Raw genomic sequence first — 17,420 nt, forward strand, 5'->3', positions numbered from 1 at the left:
GCAGTCATGGGCCGGAGGGGATCTGGTCCAGGAGCCACAGGATTTCATCCCTGCTTTTTGCGGACGATGTTGTCTTGTTGGCTCCTTCGGGCCAGGGCCTCCAGCATGTTCTGGGGCGGTTTGCAGCCGAGTGTGAAGCAGCTGGGATGAGAATCAGCACCTCCAAGTCTGAGGCCATGGTTCTCGACCGGAAAAAGGTGGCTTGCTCCCTCCAGGTTGGGGGAGAGGTCCTGCCTCAAGTGGAGGAGTTCAAGTATCTTGGGGTCTTGTTCACGAGTGAGGGAAGGATGGAGCATGAGAATGATAGGCGGATCGGTGCGGCGGCCGCAGTAATGTGGTCGTTGTATCGGTCCGTCGTGGTGAAGAGAGAGCTGAGCTGCAAGGCGAGGCTCTCGATTTACCGGTCAATCTATGTTCCTACCCTCACCTATGGTCACGAACTTTGGGTCGTGACCGAAAGAATAAGATCCTGGATACAAGCGGCCGAAATGAGTTTCCTTCGCAGGGTGGCGGGGCGCTCCCTTAGAGATAGGGTGAGGAGCTCCGCCACACGGGAGGAGCTCAGAGTAGAGCCGCTGCTCCTCCACATCGAGAGGAGCCAGCTGAGGTGGCTCGGGCATCTGTATCGGATGCCCCCTGGTCGCCTCCCTCGGGAGGTGTTCCAGGCATGCCCCACCGGGGGGAGGAGACCCCGAGGAAGACCCAGGACACACTGGAGTGACTATGTCACCCGGCTGGCCTGGGAACGCCTTTGGATCCTCCCGGAAGAGCTGGAGGAAGTGTCCGGGGAGAGGGAAGTCTGGGTGTCCCTGCTCAGGCAGCTGCCCCCGCGACCCGGCCCCGGATAAGTGGAAGAAAATGGATGGATGGATGGATCTCTTGCCAGTATGGCTGGATAGCTGGGCAGCTCCAAAATATATGAAGAAGGTCTGCAAGCTGTTCACCACAGTTCCTCCAACATAGACCTCTGACCGTCTCCCCTGTCTGCACACATTTTAACTTAGGAGTTATGAAATATCTGACCAGATTCCGCCAGCAGAAATCTCTCCAAAGACCAGAACTAGTGGAAGTTGACTGCACAGAGCATATATTAAACCACTCTTCTTCTGTGATGACAGTTCCAGATTCTTTCTCCCACTTTAATCTAACCTTATCTGTTGAGTGTTTCTTATTAGATCGAATACGGGAGTACAGTTTTGAAACAAGTTTAAGATCTTCTCTTCTCATTAACATTTCTTCTCCTGAACTACAGACTGCTCCTTTAATCATTTAAATATTTTGATTGTTCAGCCAGTAAAACTTTATTTATCCAGCAGGTTTACAAAGTGCTACACATTAACATGTTGTCGTTGATCATTTCCTGTCAGCGTCTTAGATGCCTTCAGAGAGCTCGGTGTGGTCCTGGACGCCAGACACGTTCCCAGGACACTTCTGCTGCCGCAGGTAAGAGCTGGAGGAGGCGCACTGAATAAATATGAAATAAATCAAGATGTTCCTGCAGCTCAAGTCAAATCCAGATCAGAGTAATCCTCTGGTAGTTTGTACATCTGTGGGTACGCTGGATGATTCAGGACACACTGAAGAGAACATCTGACTCACTGTGAACACATGTGGACTAAAACATCTGGAGCTCAGGTTGTAAACTAGAAGATGATTGGCAGACGACTCATTGAGGATAATAATTGTGACATGTGTTGTGTTCAGGCTGTTCAGGAGATCCAGACTCTGCAGAGAGAGACGGACAGACTGAGGAGTCTGAAGATCTGTCTGATCCAGCAGAGAAAGGCCTACGTCAGAGAGATCGCCCAGAGATCAGGTGAGCCAGCAGCTGAACACGTCCTCACTGCTGTGGGAGCTTTTAAACCGTCTGATAGTCTGTTACATCATGAGTCGTGTGAGGAGACGCCCTGTCGTCTTCACGCCGGCCTCAGGTTCTTGTAGCTTTGATGAGACGTGAGAGTGACGGCTGGTTTCAGATGTAGACCGATGCATTGACACGTTTCCAACAACATGCGCCTAGAACGAGTCTTCTGAGGAGGTTCGAACAGGTTTCAGTCCGTCTTGTTTCTCAGAGACGTTAACGCTTTGATTTCTGATCCATCTGAAGAGACGTCACCTCAGCTGACTCAGCAGAGCTCACACTGAGAGTAAACACCTCGAGAAGGCCAATAAAGTTAATTCAAAAAGGCGCCCGAGTCCTCGAAGAGAAGAAGAGTTAAAACAAACAGTTTTAAACAGCAGCCATGTTAGAAAATGGGCTCAAACTGCAGACGGACTCACCTGCCCATTTATCCATCAGGTGATTAACCAGCCGTCATCACCTCAGACTGAACATCTGATTCGGCCTGACGCTCTGAGTCAGAGCGAGGTGGATTAAAACCATGTGATCGCTGAGGCGTCGCTGACCTGTAGGTGGAGCTCTGACCTGTCTCTGTTTGTGTCTGCAGGTATAAGTGAGCAGAGGATCCTGATGAAGCTGGTGCACCTGACGTCCAGACAGAGGGAGACGGAGAGGCAACACAGAGCAGCCAATCAGAGGCCAGCAGCAGCAGTGGGCGGGGCCTCTGATTCTTCAGCAGGAGACATGAATGTTAACGACATCATAATCACGTCGTCTTACCAGCTGCATCAGACTCCACAAGCTCCTCCCACTCTGATTTATGCCCCACCCACCACCACACCTGTCCAGACCAGCCCTGTCACCAAGACGACCGACCCCGTCACCAAGACGACCGACCCCGTCAACAAGACGGCCGACCCCGCCACCAAGACGGCCGACCCCGCCAACAAGACGACCGACCCCGCCAACAAGACGGCCGACCCCGTCAACAAGACGGCCGACCCCGCCACCAAGACGGCCGACCCCGTCACCAAGACGGCCGACCCCGTCACTGCCACTAACGTACGACATGTTAACTGTCAGACTCTTGTGTTTCAGCAGTTTCATAATTTTAGTTTCAGTTTCTTTAGATTTTTTATTTTAAGTTTTTATTTCAAGTCTGTTTATAAAAATAAAAAGTCTTTCAGTAATTAAACATTTTTGTTATGATGAAAATATTGATGATGAATTAAACTGTTAGTTGATTTCTGGTTATTTGTTTACTTTGAACATGTTTGATAAACAAACAAACGATGTGTGTGTGGTTCAGAGCGTTGCCGTGGAGACGGTGGAGGAGAACAGCGGGGCTCGGACGAGGCTGGACGACGACGAGACGGACTTTGACTCAGAGTAAGAACAGATCCACTTTATCATGACATCACCGGTCCAGCTCTGGTTGTGGTCCTGATTTGTTAGTGTGTTCTTTAAAGGAGCACTCTGTAGTTTTCTAGCTGACTTTGAATTTCTTCTCCAAACCTTCTCAGTGCCCCTTTAAGTATTATTGATTCAAAGTAACAGCTGGAATATGTTAGTATGATGAGAAGCCTGTGACATTGTGACTGCTGTCGTCCTACAATTCTCATTTAAACACTTTAAGTCAAAAACATCCTCAGCTCAGTGTGAACACTTGATTCTTCACTGTGTACTTTCAGCTCTTTATCGTCTTATTAACATTTACAAAACAGAGGTTTTAAAGGAGCAGTGTGTAGTTTTATAGAAGAAATTCAAAGTCAGAATTGTAATATTTACAATATTAATGAGGTAATAATACAAATGGTGAATAAACAAGCTGTTGTCAGAGGAAAATAAGGTCCCAGAACACTGTTCAAAGCTAGAAAGGTGGCAGGGTCCGCCACATATAAACAAAGTAAAATAGTATAAACTGTGTTGTCCTTTAAGTTCAGTTTGTTTGAAGATCTTCTCTTCTCATTAACATTTCTTCTCCTGAACTACAGACTGCTCCTTTAATCATTTAAATATTTTGATTGTTCAGCCAGTAAAACTTTATTTATCCAGCAGGTTTACAAAGTGCTACACATTAACATGTTGTCGTTGATCATTTCCTGTCAGCGTCTTAGATGCCTTCAGAGAGCTCGGTGTGGTCCTGGACGCCAGACACGTTCCCAGGACACTTCTGCTGCCGCAGGTAAGAGCTGGAGGAGGCGCACTGAATAAATATGAAATAAATCAAGATGTTCCTGCAGCTCAAGTCAAATCCAGATCAGAGTAATCCTCTGGTAGTTTGTACATCTGTGGGTACGCTGGATGATTCAGGACACACTGAAGAGAACATCTGACTCACTGTGAACACATGTGGACTAAAACATCTGGAGCTCAGGTTGTAAACTAGAAGATGATTGGCAGACGACTCATTGAGGATAATAATTGTGACATGTGTTGTGTTCAGGCTGTTCAGGAGATCCAGACTCTGCAGAGAGAGACGGACAGACTGAGGAGTCTGAAGATCTGTCTGATCCAGCAGAGAAAGGCCTACGTCAGAGAGATCGCCCAGAGATCAGGTGAGCCAGCAGCTGAACACGTCCTCACTGCTGTGGGAGCTTTTAAACCGTCTGATAGTCTGTTACATCATGAGTCGTGTGAGGAGACGCCCTGTCGTCTTCACGCCGGCCTCAGGTTCTTGTAGCTTTGATGAGACGTGAGAGTGACGGCTGGTTTCAGATGTAGACCGATGCATTGACACGTTTCCAACAACATGCGCCTAGAACGAGTCTTCTGAGGAGGTTCGAACAGGTTTCAGTCCGTCTTGTTTCTCAGAGACGTTAACGCTTTGATTTCTGATCCATCTGAAGAGACGTCACCTCAGCTGACTCAGCAGAGCTCACACTGAGAGTAAACACCTCGAGAAGGCCAATAAAGTTAATTCAAAAAGGCGCCCGAGTCCTCGAAGAGAAGAAGAGTTAAAACAAACAGTTTTAAACAGCAGCCATGTTAGAAAATGGGCTCAAACTGCAGACGGACTCACCTGCCCATTTATCCATCAGGTGATTAACCAGCCGTCATCACCTCAGACTGAACATCTGATTCGGCCTGACGCTCTGAGTCAGAGCGAGGTGGATTAAAACCATGTGATCGCTGAGGCGTCGCTGACCTGTAGGTGGAGCTCTGACCTGTCTCTGTTTGTGTCTGCAGGTATAAGTGAGCAGAGGATCCTGATGAAGCTGGTGCACCTGACGTCCAGACAGAGGGAGACGGAGAGGCAACACAGAGCAGCCAATCAGAGGCCAGCAGCAGCAGTGGGCGGGGCCTCTGATTCTTCAGCAGGAGACATGAGTGTTAACGACATCATAATCACGTCGTCTTACCAGCTGCATCAGATTCCACAAGCTCCTCCCACTCTGATTTATGCCCCACCCACCACCACACCTGTCCAGATACCTGTCCAGCAGCCTCAGACTCACAGTCACATGGTCCTGCAGGTGTTGAAGCCCACCGTGGCGCCTCCTCGTGTATCCCACAATGCATCAGTGTTGAGGGACAAGCCGAGGACGGTCCCCAACATCCTGTCTCGCAGAAAGACGTCGGCTCCGCCTTCGTCCCTGATCACAAACACTGTGGAGGGTAAGACTGAAGACAGGATATATATTGATCGATTGATTATTGATCTGGTGACGAGTGTAACTGACTCGTTAAGTCACTGACTCGTTAACCAGGTCAGCTGACTCGTCTGTTTCATGATCATTATTTCTTGCAGCTGGTTGATGATGTTCTCACAGGTCACTCACTCCCTGTTGTCTTTCTGTTTTCCCAGAGTCACAACATTTCCATGCCATGGTACCAGGCGAGGTCCTCTCCCTGGTCGGCACTGCGTTGCCGGGGCAACAGGTCCTGACCCTGAGCCAGTTGATGGCGGCACCGACGGTGCTGCAGACGCCCTCCTCACCAGGTACTGACAGCTCACTGTCACTCTGTTCTCTGCTCCAACGTGCTTTTATTTTGAAGTAAGACATGTCCTCTTCCTGTCTGTAGGCGTGGCCTCAGTCACCCTCAACATCCCCAGTCTGACCAATCAGCAGATACATCTCACCTCAGTGCCCCACCCCCCAACCGGTAAGATCTACAGCAGCTCCACCCCCTTCACCATCACTGACCTCACAGGTAACTAAGGAAACGACTAACTAACAAACTGTTAACTACCCAACCTCACACTGAGCTAACCTCACAGGTAACTCTGCTAACTATCTGTCTCACTCACTCACTCACTCACTCACTCACAGTCAAGTGTTAACTCAACTTACTAACCGATCTACTCAGCTAACTACCTGAAGTAAATAAATAGATAATCTCACAGGAAACTCAAATAGTTGAGTTAACCAACTGTTAGCTCAACTGACTGACTGACTGACCGACCGACCGACCTCACAGGTAACTAATGAAATAACTAACCAACAAACTGACTCGCTAAGTGAACGACAGACTCTTAACTAACTCTCTAAGTAACTAACTTCACACTTAATTAAATCACTTACTGACCAATCAACTTGACTAATGAACTAAATAAATAAATAACCACACATTTAACTTAACAAGACAGGTAAGTTAACCAACCGGTAACTCAACTGACTCAGTAATTAATTAATAAACCTCACTCTTATCCAACTAATCATTCATTAGTGACTCAACTTCACTCAACTAACAAACTAGCTGGTTAGCTTAACTAATCTAACCAAGCTACCTCACAGTGAATGCCGCTAACTAGCTGTTCACTCAGTTAACTAATGAACTAACTGACTCACTGACTGATCTGGTTCATCGAAGCAAACTAACTAATCTCCACTCACTCACTTATTTATCATCTACATCCGCAGACTTCAACAACCTGCTGCAGCTGGTTCAACCATCCACACCACCACCACCACCACCACAACAACAACAGCAACAACAACAACAACAGCAACAACAACAACAACAACAACAACAACAACAACAACAACAACAACAACAACAGCAGGAACAACAACAACAGCAGGAACAGCAGGAACAGGTCCCAGCTCCTCTTCCTGCCCCGGTGGTCCCTGCTGGATCAGACCTCTCCTCAGACCAGGGCCTGTCCTCCCCTCCGTCCCCCGGGCCGGGTGCTGGTCTCCAGGCTGAGGTCTCTGTGGGGGGCGCCGATGAGCCGGAGGAGCAGCAGGACACCGGAGAGGAGACCGTCAGTCTGACCTCTCTCCTCGACGAGCTCGTCTTCCTCAACCAGCAGACCACCGCCACGGACCAATTGGAGGAGGGACACGCCCACAGCCCCTGGCTCCTGCAGCTGGACTCGGACTCTGAGGAGACCGTTGCCACGGTGATGGAGGAGGCGGAGCTTAATGACCACACTGAGACGACACAGAGCAGACTGCAGCCTGCAACTGTTAATGGAAACACTACAGGTGGAGCGCTGGCTCCGCCCCCTCTGCTGCAGATGAAGGTGGGCGGGGCCAAGGTGGCGGACCCCGCCAGCAGGCCTATGCCAAGGCTGGTTCCTCTGGGGCTGAGAGGAAACCCCCCCTGCTGACTGATGCTAGACACCAAGCTAGCTCTGACTGGCTGTTCGAGTTCAAGATGATTCCCTCCGACACTTTAACTGGCATCTGATTGGCTGTCAGCTGTGTCACGTGATCCAGTTTGTCTCCGTTAGCATTTTATTTATTTACTCATCAGCCCGTCAGTGTTGACAGGTCACAGTTGCCATGGAAACTGGCTCTTCAGTCTCCTGTTGCCGCAAGAAATTTCTCAAACGTTACAGAAAACTGTGGATGTAACGATATCCAAAGATGTGTGTGTGTGTGTGTGTGTGTGTGTGTGTGTGCGTGTGTGCGTGTCCTACAGGCTCCCTTTAGGGACAAACTTCAGTAAATTGTGGACGCTTGTGCAATTGAGGATAAACCCATGGTAGATGTCAGTGGTGAGGAAAAGTCTCCAGGAAATGAATGTACGTTTATGTAAAGTCCCCAAAAGTGACGTGTGTGTGTGTGTTGTGATATTTGTATTTTTTTAACATGTTTTAGTTTGTTTACTTGTGTTTGTTGTTGACGGAGGATCACTGGCTTCAAGAAAAAATTGGAAATAATCAGAGAAAAACATCCAAACGAAGATAATCACAGTATTTCAGATCTAACGGGCAGCAGGGAAACCGTCCGCCGAGGCAACAGGACGATGTGGTTGATGCAAAATCATAATTTCGTGAAAAATGTTTTCGTATTAAAACAAAATTATGAGTTTTCTTTCTTAAAATATGTCAATTTTATTTGTTTGCTGACAGGTTTATGTGAGACTCAAGCATGTGTCGCTGCAGACTGTCTTTAATTTCAAGGATTTGAAAAAGGAGCAGAGTTCAGAAACGAGACAAACGGGACTCGGTCTCACCTGGACTCACCTGCTCAGTGTTCACCACAGGACAGTTAAAGGAGCAGTCTGCTGTTTTAAAGCATCAGTGAGCTCTGTAGGACTGTTATCACATAAGCTTGATGTTTGTACAGTGTACAGTTCTTGTTTTTTTCCTAAATTTGTATTTTTGTATACGTTCAAGTACCTCTGATGTAAATATCCTGTGCTGTCTGGAGGCCTGAAGATGCCTCACAACATAACACTAATACGAATAAAGTTTGGAAATCAACTCCTGACTCCTAAATTCTTACAATATTTAGCTTTGATTGTTGTAATTTCTCCTTTTAGTCCTTTAAACTAGCAACGGAGAGAAGAGCTGAATTTACTTAACAGCACCTGAACACCTCATCCTGACAGACTCTGTATGGAAGCAAAAAGACGTCATAATAACTTGAATTTATAATCAAATAAATAAAATATCTTAACTGAGAATTTTAATCACCGCTGAAGTTATACTACTGAAATATTCTACTTATTTAACATTTGGCTGCATTTGTCCTTTTTGAATTAATTTTTATGTTTTGTAATTCCAAAGCATTGATTGTATCATATCAACAACAACTAAAAGGAAACTAAACTCAGGTTGCTGAAATTAAGTTTATTTTTTTTCTTCATTGTTTGATTCTGGTATTTTTGCCACCAGACCTTTGAATTAATGTTTAAGTTAATTATTATTATTAAGTTTAATATAATTTTAAGTTTTAAACAAACACAACATACATTTTCCGGCTATAAATCAGAATTAATTTATCGAAATATCAAAATAATAAAAATAAATTAAATAAATTAAAGCTGTTCAGTGTGAAGCTGCAGTTCGTGCTCCTGCCGCCGGGGGGCGCTGCTGCTTCACGCCGTGTTCAGTCGTAGAGACGTCAGACTGCGTCAAGCTGAGTCAGACACGACGACACAGGAAGTGTTGAGGGTCTGATGTCAACGTAAAAGCATGGCCAAATAGAGGAAATGAATGACATGCAGTGGTGGTAGACGGATAGAAGTGTGTTTTACTGAGAGAAAAATGTTATTAACAAAAAGTATTTAACAAATCAAAGACATGATGAAACTTTGATCTCTTCTCTGTAAATAAACTGCTCAAAGGTTGTCAGGGATGCTGGATGTAGTAAAGTCATTATTATTACAGGGGACCAAAATTATTCACAAAAACTCAAAATTCAGATCCGTCACAGATAAAACAACCAGGTGAAACGAAGCATACCCACCTGCAGCCTGCAGAAAGGGACGGAACTAAAGGTCGATTTGTGATTGGCTGGAATTCAATTGTGGGCGTGGCTAAACATTGCCAGTGATTGGCTGAAATCAAAATGTGGGCATGGCTAAATGTCGTTTGTGATTGGTCACGCCAGCCGTCAATCAAACTCAAAAGAAGAAGAAGAAGGAGGTTATGGCCGGCCAGCCCTGCCCTCCGGAGCGAGAGGGACCTGTATCATGGATCTATTATGACCCGTATGCAGGGACGAGAGCGCCGCCATAGCTCATCCATACCGGGACTCCCAGCCGGAAGCTGCTCTTCTTCGTGTATATTATTCGCTGTTCCATACATGCCAGTCAAGTATGTTTGATGGTCCCATGAAAAACAATGAAACCCTTCCCGGCCATGTCCATGAATTTATAAAACGTTTCACATGTCTTAGTACACTTCAACAGCAGCAAATCTCTTCTGTTTCTTTTGATTGACAGCTGGCATGAATAATGACAAGCAACATTTAGCCACGCCCACATTAGAATTCCAGCCAATCACAAATCGACCTTTAGTTCCGTCCCTTTCTGCAGGCTGCGGAGGGGTACGCTTGGGCTGTTTTCGAAACCGCATACTACCGTACTGCCTACTACATACTGCGTCAGTATACACTGTATACTGCACTGAATGTGGGGTTCAGCATGCTACTTCAGCAGAGCGACGCCGCTCACACCGCAGTATGCAGTAGCAAGTTTCCCAGAATGCATTTCGTGGCGACCGGCAGCGGCAGTTGTAAAACAGGCGCAAAGCTGTTTTATTTCCCGCTGTAGCGCTGTTAATATGTCACTTTATGAAGTTTTAACATGTTTTCATGTAGAAAGTAACCGTTCAGATCCCCAGTGTGCGGTTAGTTTACTCAGATGACGGCTGTTTAGTAATTTGCCTCGATGTTTCTGGAGAAGTGAAGCTCCAGAAGGAGCGGCTCGTCTCAGAGGCAGCAGCCCGTCTCCAGAGGTGTTCGGCCGGCCAACATGCGTCGTCGTCCCGGGGGAGACAGCAGGCCAGTTATCTTAACGCTAGAGGGAAGCTTCATGTCTGTAGTGGACAGTACACAGTACAGCTGTCTCTGGAGCTCTGTGTGTACAGACATCACCAAATATTAATAAAAAAAATGTTTTAATTAACAGAGTACTTTGTTTCATTTCACATGTACAACAGCCTGGATTTCTATTGCACCTACAGCTCTCGTCACAACAGTCAGCAGCCTGTGACTGTACTTATGTTAACAGACATAAACGCTGTACTGCTCCGGAGTACGTGACGAGGACGCCATGATCCCGGCTCCAGCGCATTGCATTGTGGGAAACAGTAGGCGGAGTAGACTGGTCGGATGCATACTGGAAATATTTTCCGAATCAGTACGACATCCAGGAACTTTTCGCGTACTGCAGATTTTGCTTTTGTTTGCATACTACATTCTACATTTTGGCCAAATCAGTGTACTGGCAGTACAGAAAGCGGTTTCGAATGCAGCCTGCAGAGAGGGACGTCTTTTATTATTTGGACTTTGAGCCTCTGTTTTACACCATCGTTCTGTTTCGATCTCTTGTCATTCTGATTTCTTTGGATGTATAAATAAAGTTTGATTGATTGATTTTGAAAAGCGTGACCGGAAGTGAGAGCGTCACTGACGCGTGCGGTCTTGACGCCGGCGCAGCGCCGCTCGGTCAGTCCGGTCTGGCTCGTGCTTCGGGCCGCTTCGTGTCTTCGCTGCGGCGGAGAAATATGATGCGGAGCAGCAGCGGAACCGGAGCCCGTGACCCGGATCAGTCCAGAACCAGAACCAGAGCCGGACTAGCTGAACCCTCTGGCCCGGCACGGCTCGGCTCGCAGACAGCATGACAGCGGAGGAGAGGGCGACGACAGAGAAAGGCTCCAGCCGCTGAGAGAGGCAGCTAGCCGGGCAGCTAACGGCGCGATGACCGCGGAGGGAAGCGGCGGCGGCGGCGGCGGGACGATCCGCAGCCGCATCAAGAACCTGCTGCGCTCCCCGTCCATCAAACTGAGGCGGCGGAGCGGCACCGCGCGGCACAAAGAGGACCTGAGCGACAAGGTGCGCGTCACACACACACACAAACACACACACACGCACACGCACCAGCGGCTGCTAATTAAACTCATTAATCACATTTAATGATTGTTTGTTTGTTTGTTTGTTTGTTTGTTTACCTGATTTCTCTTCATGGTTTTATCAGCGTGACGTTTTAATTTATGATCAGAGTTTAATGTTTTATGATATTTAGTGAAACACACACACACACACACACATACACACACACACACACACACACACACACACACATACACACATATACAGCTGAATGCTTTCAATCTGCTGTGTTGGCATATTTCACACACACACACACACACACACACACACACACGCACACACACACACACAGCAGCTCTGCAGTGTTCACTTCAGCTGGAGTCAATACAGTTTAAACATCAGCTCATTTTCAGACCTCAGATCAGTTCTGATCACTTTCAGACGATCAATAATCAACATCAATAACGACAGCAGCTGTAACCCTGTGCAGCGGGTGTGCTGGGTGAACCGGTGAACTGGCTGCAGTCAGTGAGGCAGAAAGCTGCAGCAGCATCCTGTCAGTCAGGTTGTTCCTGTTTGTCCCTGCGGGGCTCCCGTCCACCCGTCAGCAGCTTCATTCGTTCAGCCAGTAAAACTCCCAGCATGCTTTGTGTTGTGTTTGAACTGTACGCCTGTGTGTGGATCCAACCTGAGGGTCGGGGACCTGAAACGGGTCGCAGGACGATCAGAAAGAGAGAGTCTGTGCAGTGAATCAGCTCGGGTCTTCATCCTGATGTCTGCTGACCTCTGGGTCCGGTTCTGCTCGGTCTGATGACGTCATCTCATCAGAGATCAACGAGCTTCAGTAATACTTCAACTATAAACTCTTTAAGAACTTGTTACATCGACCAATCAGATCAGGTCCAAACTCTCAGTCAGCTGATCCGGTCCGTCTTTAACACACAACGTTTGCCATGTGTGACACGCTGTAGTAATACTACAGACACAGTACTAATACTACAGACACAGTACTAATACTACAGACGCTGTACTAATTCTACAGACGCCTACTAATACTACAGACACTGTACTAATACTACAGACACAGTACTAATACTACAGACGCCTACTAATACTACAGACGCCTACTAATACTACAGACACAGTACTAATACTACAGACGCTGTACTAATACTACAGACGCCTACTAATACTACAGACGCCTACTAATACTACAGACACAGTACTAATACTATAGACACTGTACTAATACTACAGACACAGTACTAATACTACAGACGCTGTACTAATACTACAGACACAGTACTAATACTACAGATGCTGTACTAATACTACAGACACAGTACTAATACTACAGACGCTGTACTAATACTACAGACACAGTACTAATACTACAGACGCTGTACTAATACTACAGACACAGTACTAATACTACAGACGCTGTACTAATACTACAGACGCAGTACTAATACTACAGACACAGTACTAATACTACAGACGCTGTACTAATACTACAGACACAGTACTAATACTACAGACGCTGTACTAATACTACAGACACAGTACTAATACTACAGACACAGTACTAATACTACAGACGCTGTACTAATACTACAGACACAGTACTAATACTACAGACGCTGTACTAATACTACAGACACAGTACTAATACTACAGACGCTGTACTAATACTACAGACACAGTACTAATACTACAGACACAGTACTAATACTACAGACGCTGTACTAATACTACAGACACAGTACTAATACTACAGACGCTGTACTAATACTACAGACACAGTACTAATACTACAGACGCTGTACTAATACTACAGACACAGTACTAATACTACAGACGCTGTACTAATACTACAGACACAGTACTAATACTACAGACGCTGTACTGTAGCAGAGTAATTTAAAGATACAGTCGTGGTTGTAAATAATAACATCCTGTGTTTGACGAGCAGCTCTACAGTTTAATTGCAGCCTCGTTAGAGCCGTTAATGACGTCGTTCAGCTCTGGCTTCTGATTGGTTAAAGATGCAGCATGTAAGAATACGCCACCTGTTAAAGTCAGTCGGCGTATCTCCAGAGTGCCTGCTAACTGCTGCTCACTGTATTAGTTAGCTGTGCAGCTAGCTGGACTACCAGGGGAGTGTTGGTGTTTACACTGTTAGCACAGGAGCTTTGACCGCTGCCAGAAAGAGGTTTTCAGGCCGGGGCTAGCTGGTTAGCATGCTAACATCAGTAGATACACAGACGTCATGAAAGAACTTCACAACTCTTCTTTCATTTCGTTATCATGATAATTTCACTGTTTTTATGCTAATCTAATACTATTGTTTACATGTTTATGCGTGCATTTCTTGCTATCTGCAGTGCTAACTGTGTGTAGCCTGTGTTAGCATTATAACTACAGACTGCTATTTCTCATGTCTCGTGTGTCATGTTAGCAGTTAGCTGTTAGCCAGAGCTAACAGACGTCTATTAAAGGTGGTGTGAAGTTAAAAATACAGAAAAATAAGACTTTTACTGATGAACATTATTATAGGTGAGCTGGTCACTGAGGAACATGTGAAGACGCTGAATGTGTTTCTGATGTTTGTGTTGACAGTTAATATCAGCTGGTTATTGTAGAAGCTAACAGGAAGTTAAGGTGATGACACATTTTCTCCACCTGTCAGCTGACAGCAGGAAGAGTCCTGAACACTGGATCAGTTTCTTGTCTGTAGATGTTGAAGAGTCTCACCTCGCTGTGACTCATCAGCGTCAAATAAAGTCAGCTGAGGATTCATCTCAACGGGTTTTATCAGTTTACTGTGACGAACGACTGTGAGGAAGCTGCTCGTCCAGAGGAAACACCGAGCAAAAACCAGGAAAACATAAATAGAGTTTGGTGCAGAGGGAGGGAGAGTCATGTGAGAGGAGGACACACACACACACACACACACACACACACACACACACACACACAGACAGAGGTTTGCTGTTGTTAGCTTAGCATCGGGCTGCACAGTACTCCAAACCACAGAACAGGCTGCTCATTACATGCTAACAGGCGTGAGGTTGGCAGCCTGCAGACGATGAAGACAGAAAGTCAGCCGAACTTCGAGATCTGATTGGACAGAAGAAGTTCTGACCCGTCAGGATACGTTACAGCAGCATGGAGCCTGAAGTAAGTGTGTGCTGATTAAATGTCTCTGTACAATCAGGTCCATTTAATAATGTCTCACTTCCTGTCTGTGGCTCTCTGCTGCAAGCTCATTGGTTCCTACCAGTGTTGTAAAGTCATTCAAGAATTAAAGACGCAGTGTTTCAGTGTCAGCAGGTGTTCATGAGGTCAGCAGGTGTTCATGAGGTCAGCAGGTGTTCGTGAGGTCAGCAGGTGTTCATGAAGTCAGCAGGTGTTCGTGAGGTCAGCAGGTGTTCATGAGGTCAGCAGGTGTTCGTGAGGTCAGCAGGTGTTCGTGAGGTCAGCAGGTGTTCATGAAGTCAGCAGGTGTTCGTGAGGTCCGCAGGTGTTCGTGAGGTCAGCAGGTGTTCGTGAGGTCAGCAGGTGTTCGTGAGGTCCGCAGGTGTTCGTGAGGTCCGCAGGTGTTCCTGAGGTCCGCAGGTGTTCGTGAGGTCAGCAGGTGTTCATGAGCTCCGCAGGTGTTCGTGAGGTCAGCAGGTGTTCTTGAGGTCCGCAGGTGTTCGTGAGGTCAGCAGGTGTTCGTGAGGTCCGCAGGTGTTCGTGAGGTCAGCAGGTGTTCTTGAGGTCAGCAGGTGTTCGTGAGGTCCGCAGGTGTTCGTGAGGTCCGCAGGTGTTCATGAGGAGAATTTAAGAGACGTCTTGTGATGTTTGAGTGTTTGTATCATTGTTACTTCATCAATCAATCTTTATTTGTACAGCTCGATTCACAACAAAACTCCTCTCATGACACTTTCCAGACTGAGCAGGTCCAAACAGAACCCCTGACCCAACATTTCTCCCGTGACAAACACATTGTGACAAAACTGCCTTCAACAGTCAGAACCCTCGAGCAGAACCGAGGTTGAATATGAATATTACTAAAATAACACTAATAATAATATTGATAATCTCACTAATCTAACTTTATAATCTTAAATTTCTTCTTATTATTACGACACAAAGCCGACATGAAGCTGCTGTGTGCTGCGTCGACCCGTTTACTCGTGTTCATCGTCACACTGGATCACAACAAACATCCACATCAGCAGTTATTCAACATTTGAATAAATAAACTGCGGCTGTACGAACAGATCTTCTTCTTCTTCTTCCTGTGTTCTCACCATGTCTGTGTTTACCTGACGTGTCTGACTGACCTTTGCCCTCCAGGTCACCTTGGAGAAGGTTCTGGGTATCACGGCTCCAGGGAACCGAGCGCTGGCCTGCGACGCCAGAACTGGACTGTTGGCGTATCCTGCCGGGTGAGAAACCTGGACCTCCACACTGACACCACACACACACAGCTGGGTTCTGTCTCCCTGACGCTGATGAGATTAACAAGATGATTTTGAATATTTGATAGTTTGAGAAAAGTCGTCGGTGCCATAAAAGTATTGAAGTTGGACACTCAGCCCAGTTTACACCTGATCCAGTTCATCATCCTGGTTCTGAAGCAGCTGAAGTGTCAACACTGATCACAGCAGGTTGAAGTGTGTCTAAAAGGTTCTGACGTGTCTGTTGAAGTTTAAAGGCTTAAACGTGTCAGTGAGAGGACGACTGCTGGAAACTGGTAACCTCAACAGCACCAGACTCCATTAACAAATGTCTCAGTTTAGTGAGTTGATGAGTTAAAACAAACTTTATAAACTTTATGAAACTGTCTCTGATCAATTCTTCTGTATTTGTTCCTTCTTGTTCATTCTGCAGACATTAAACATGAAGATGTTTCTGTGTTTGTGTAGAAACACGGAGTGTGTTTGTCTCAGTGATGTAGGAGATGTTGTAGAGCGAGGATAGACGTGGTCACAAGACGTATGTCGAGAGGCTTTTAAGGTCCGGTGTGACCTGACGGGCTGCACACAGTTAAGTGTGTAAGTGTAGTGTGTTTACCTCCTGATGTGTTGTGTAACTGTGTGTGTGTGTGTGTGTGTGTGTGTGTGTGTGTGTGTGGAGCAGCAGATTAAAGTCAGACAGGAATGTGAGAGTGAGTCTGTCTCTGTCACTCAGAGCCTCTTTAACAACATGATCAGATTATCAGATTAAACACATCATGTGATCACAGCCGTCCGTTAGGAGCCGTGGTTCTGATCCACCACGAGACTTGTTGAGTCTCATTCCCAGGACGTCAAATAGCCACATGTTGGGTTGGTAAAGCGTCCGAGCAGCAACAAAGAGAGAAAATAAGAAACTCTCTGCAGATACGAGACACTAACACGCCTTTTCTCCCCATTCAGCCTCCCTCTCTGTCTGTTCACGTCTTTTACGTCTTTGCTTCGTCTCGCTGCGTCTGCCGTGCGTGATGTGCTCTGATAGGTCGACATCAGTCTGGTGATGTTGGGAAATAACAATAATCCATAATTCACCTCAAATGCATCAAACTGAAGTAACGAGGCTGTTTGAAGCTGTGAGGAGGAGAAAGTTCAGATGTTTGTGTTCAGATGTAGAGAGGGAAAGTCTCAGAGATACTCAGGTACAGGACAGATACCTGAGACATGGACTGAAGTACAGGACAGATACCTGAGACATGTACTGAAGTACAGGACAGATACCTGAGACATGGACTGAAGTACAGTACAGATACCTGAGACATGTACTGAAGTACTTGTATTCCCTTCAGTTGTGACAGAAATAACTAAAGAAATTAAAGTTTTGTCTAAAAGATAAAGTTGGTT

At 46.3% G+C, this 17,420-nt stretch overlaps 2 protein-coding genes across 8 annotated transcripts in view; both read left to right on the plus strand.

The window, feature by feature from the left end:
* mgaa (MAX dimerization protein MGA a) overlaps positions 1-8,498 on the plus strand; it is a 32,123-nt gene extending 23,625 nt beyond the window's left edge. For 6 of the 7 annotated variants that reach the window (XM_084381979.1, XM_084381982.1, XM_084381981.1 and 3 more), the window contains 10 exons: positions 1,368-1,443; positions 1,705-1,816; positions 2,448-2,902; positions 3,150-3,229; positions 3,950-4,025; positions 4,287-4,398; positions 5,030-5,458; positions 5,649-5,783; positions 5,867-5,995; positions 6,706-8,498. In XM_084381979.1, the coding sequence (XP_084238105.1) occupies positions 1,368-1,443; positions 1,705-1,816; positions 2,448-2,902; positions 3,150-3,229; positions 3,950-4,025; positions 4,287-4,398; positions 5,030-5,458; positions 5,649-5,783; positions 5,867-5,995; positions 6,706-7,397 (2,296 nt within the window). In that variant the 3' untranslated portion in view covers positions 7,398-8,498. The remainder of the gene's footprint in view (positions 1-1,367; positions 1,444-1,704; positions 1,817-2,447; positions 2,903-3,149; positions 3,230-3,949; positions 4,026-4,286; positions 4,399-5,029; positions 5,459-5,648; positions 5,784-5,866; positions 5,996-6,705) is intronic. The other variant, XM_084381983.1, reaches the window with a different exon arrangement.
* Positions 8,499-11,195: 2,697 nt separating this feature from the next.
* mapkbp1 (mitogen-activated protein kinase binding protein 1) overlaps positions 11,196-17,420 on the plus strand; it is a gene marked incomplete at its 3' end in the record, with an annotated part of 32,818 nt that continues 26,593 nt past the window's right edge. The window contains 2 exon segments of the mRNA XM_084381524.1: positions 11,196-11,577; positions 15,919-16,010. Coding sequence (XP_084237650.1) covers positions 11,443-11,577; positions 15,919-16,010 — 227 coding nt within the window. The 5' untranslated portion in view covers positions 11,196-11,442.

This window comes from Pagrus pagrus (assembly GCF_965226575.1).
Source record: "Pagrus pagrus genome assembly, chromosome: 18".
NCBI classification, from domain to species: Eukaryota; Metazoa; Chordata; class Actinopteri; order Spariformes; family Sparidae; genus Pagrus; species Pagrus pagrus.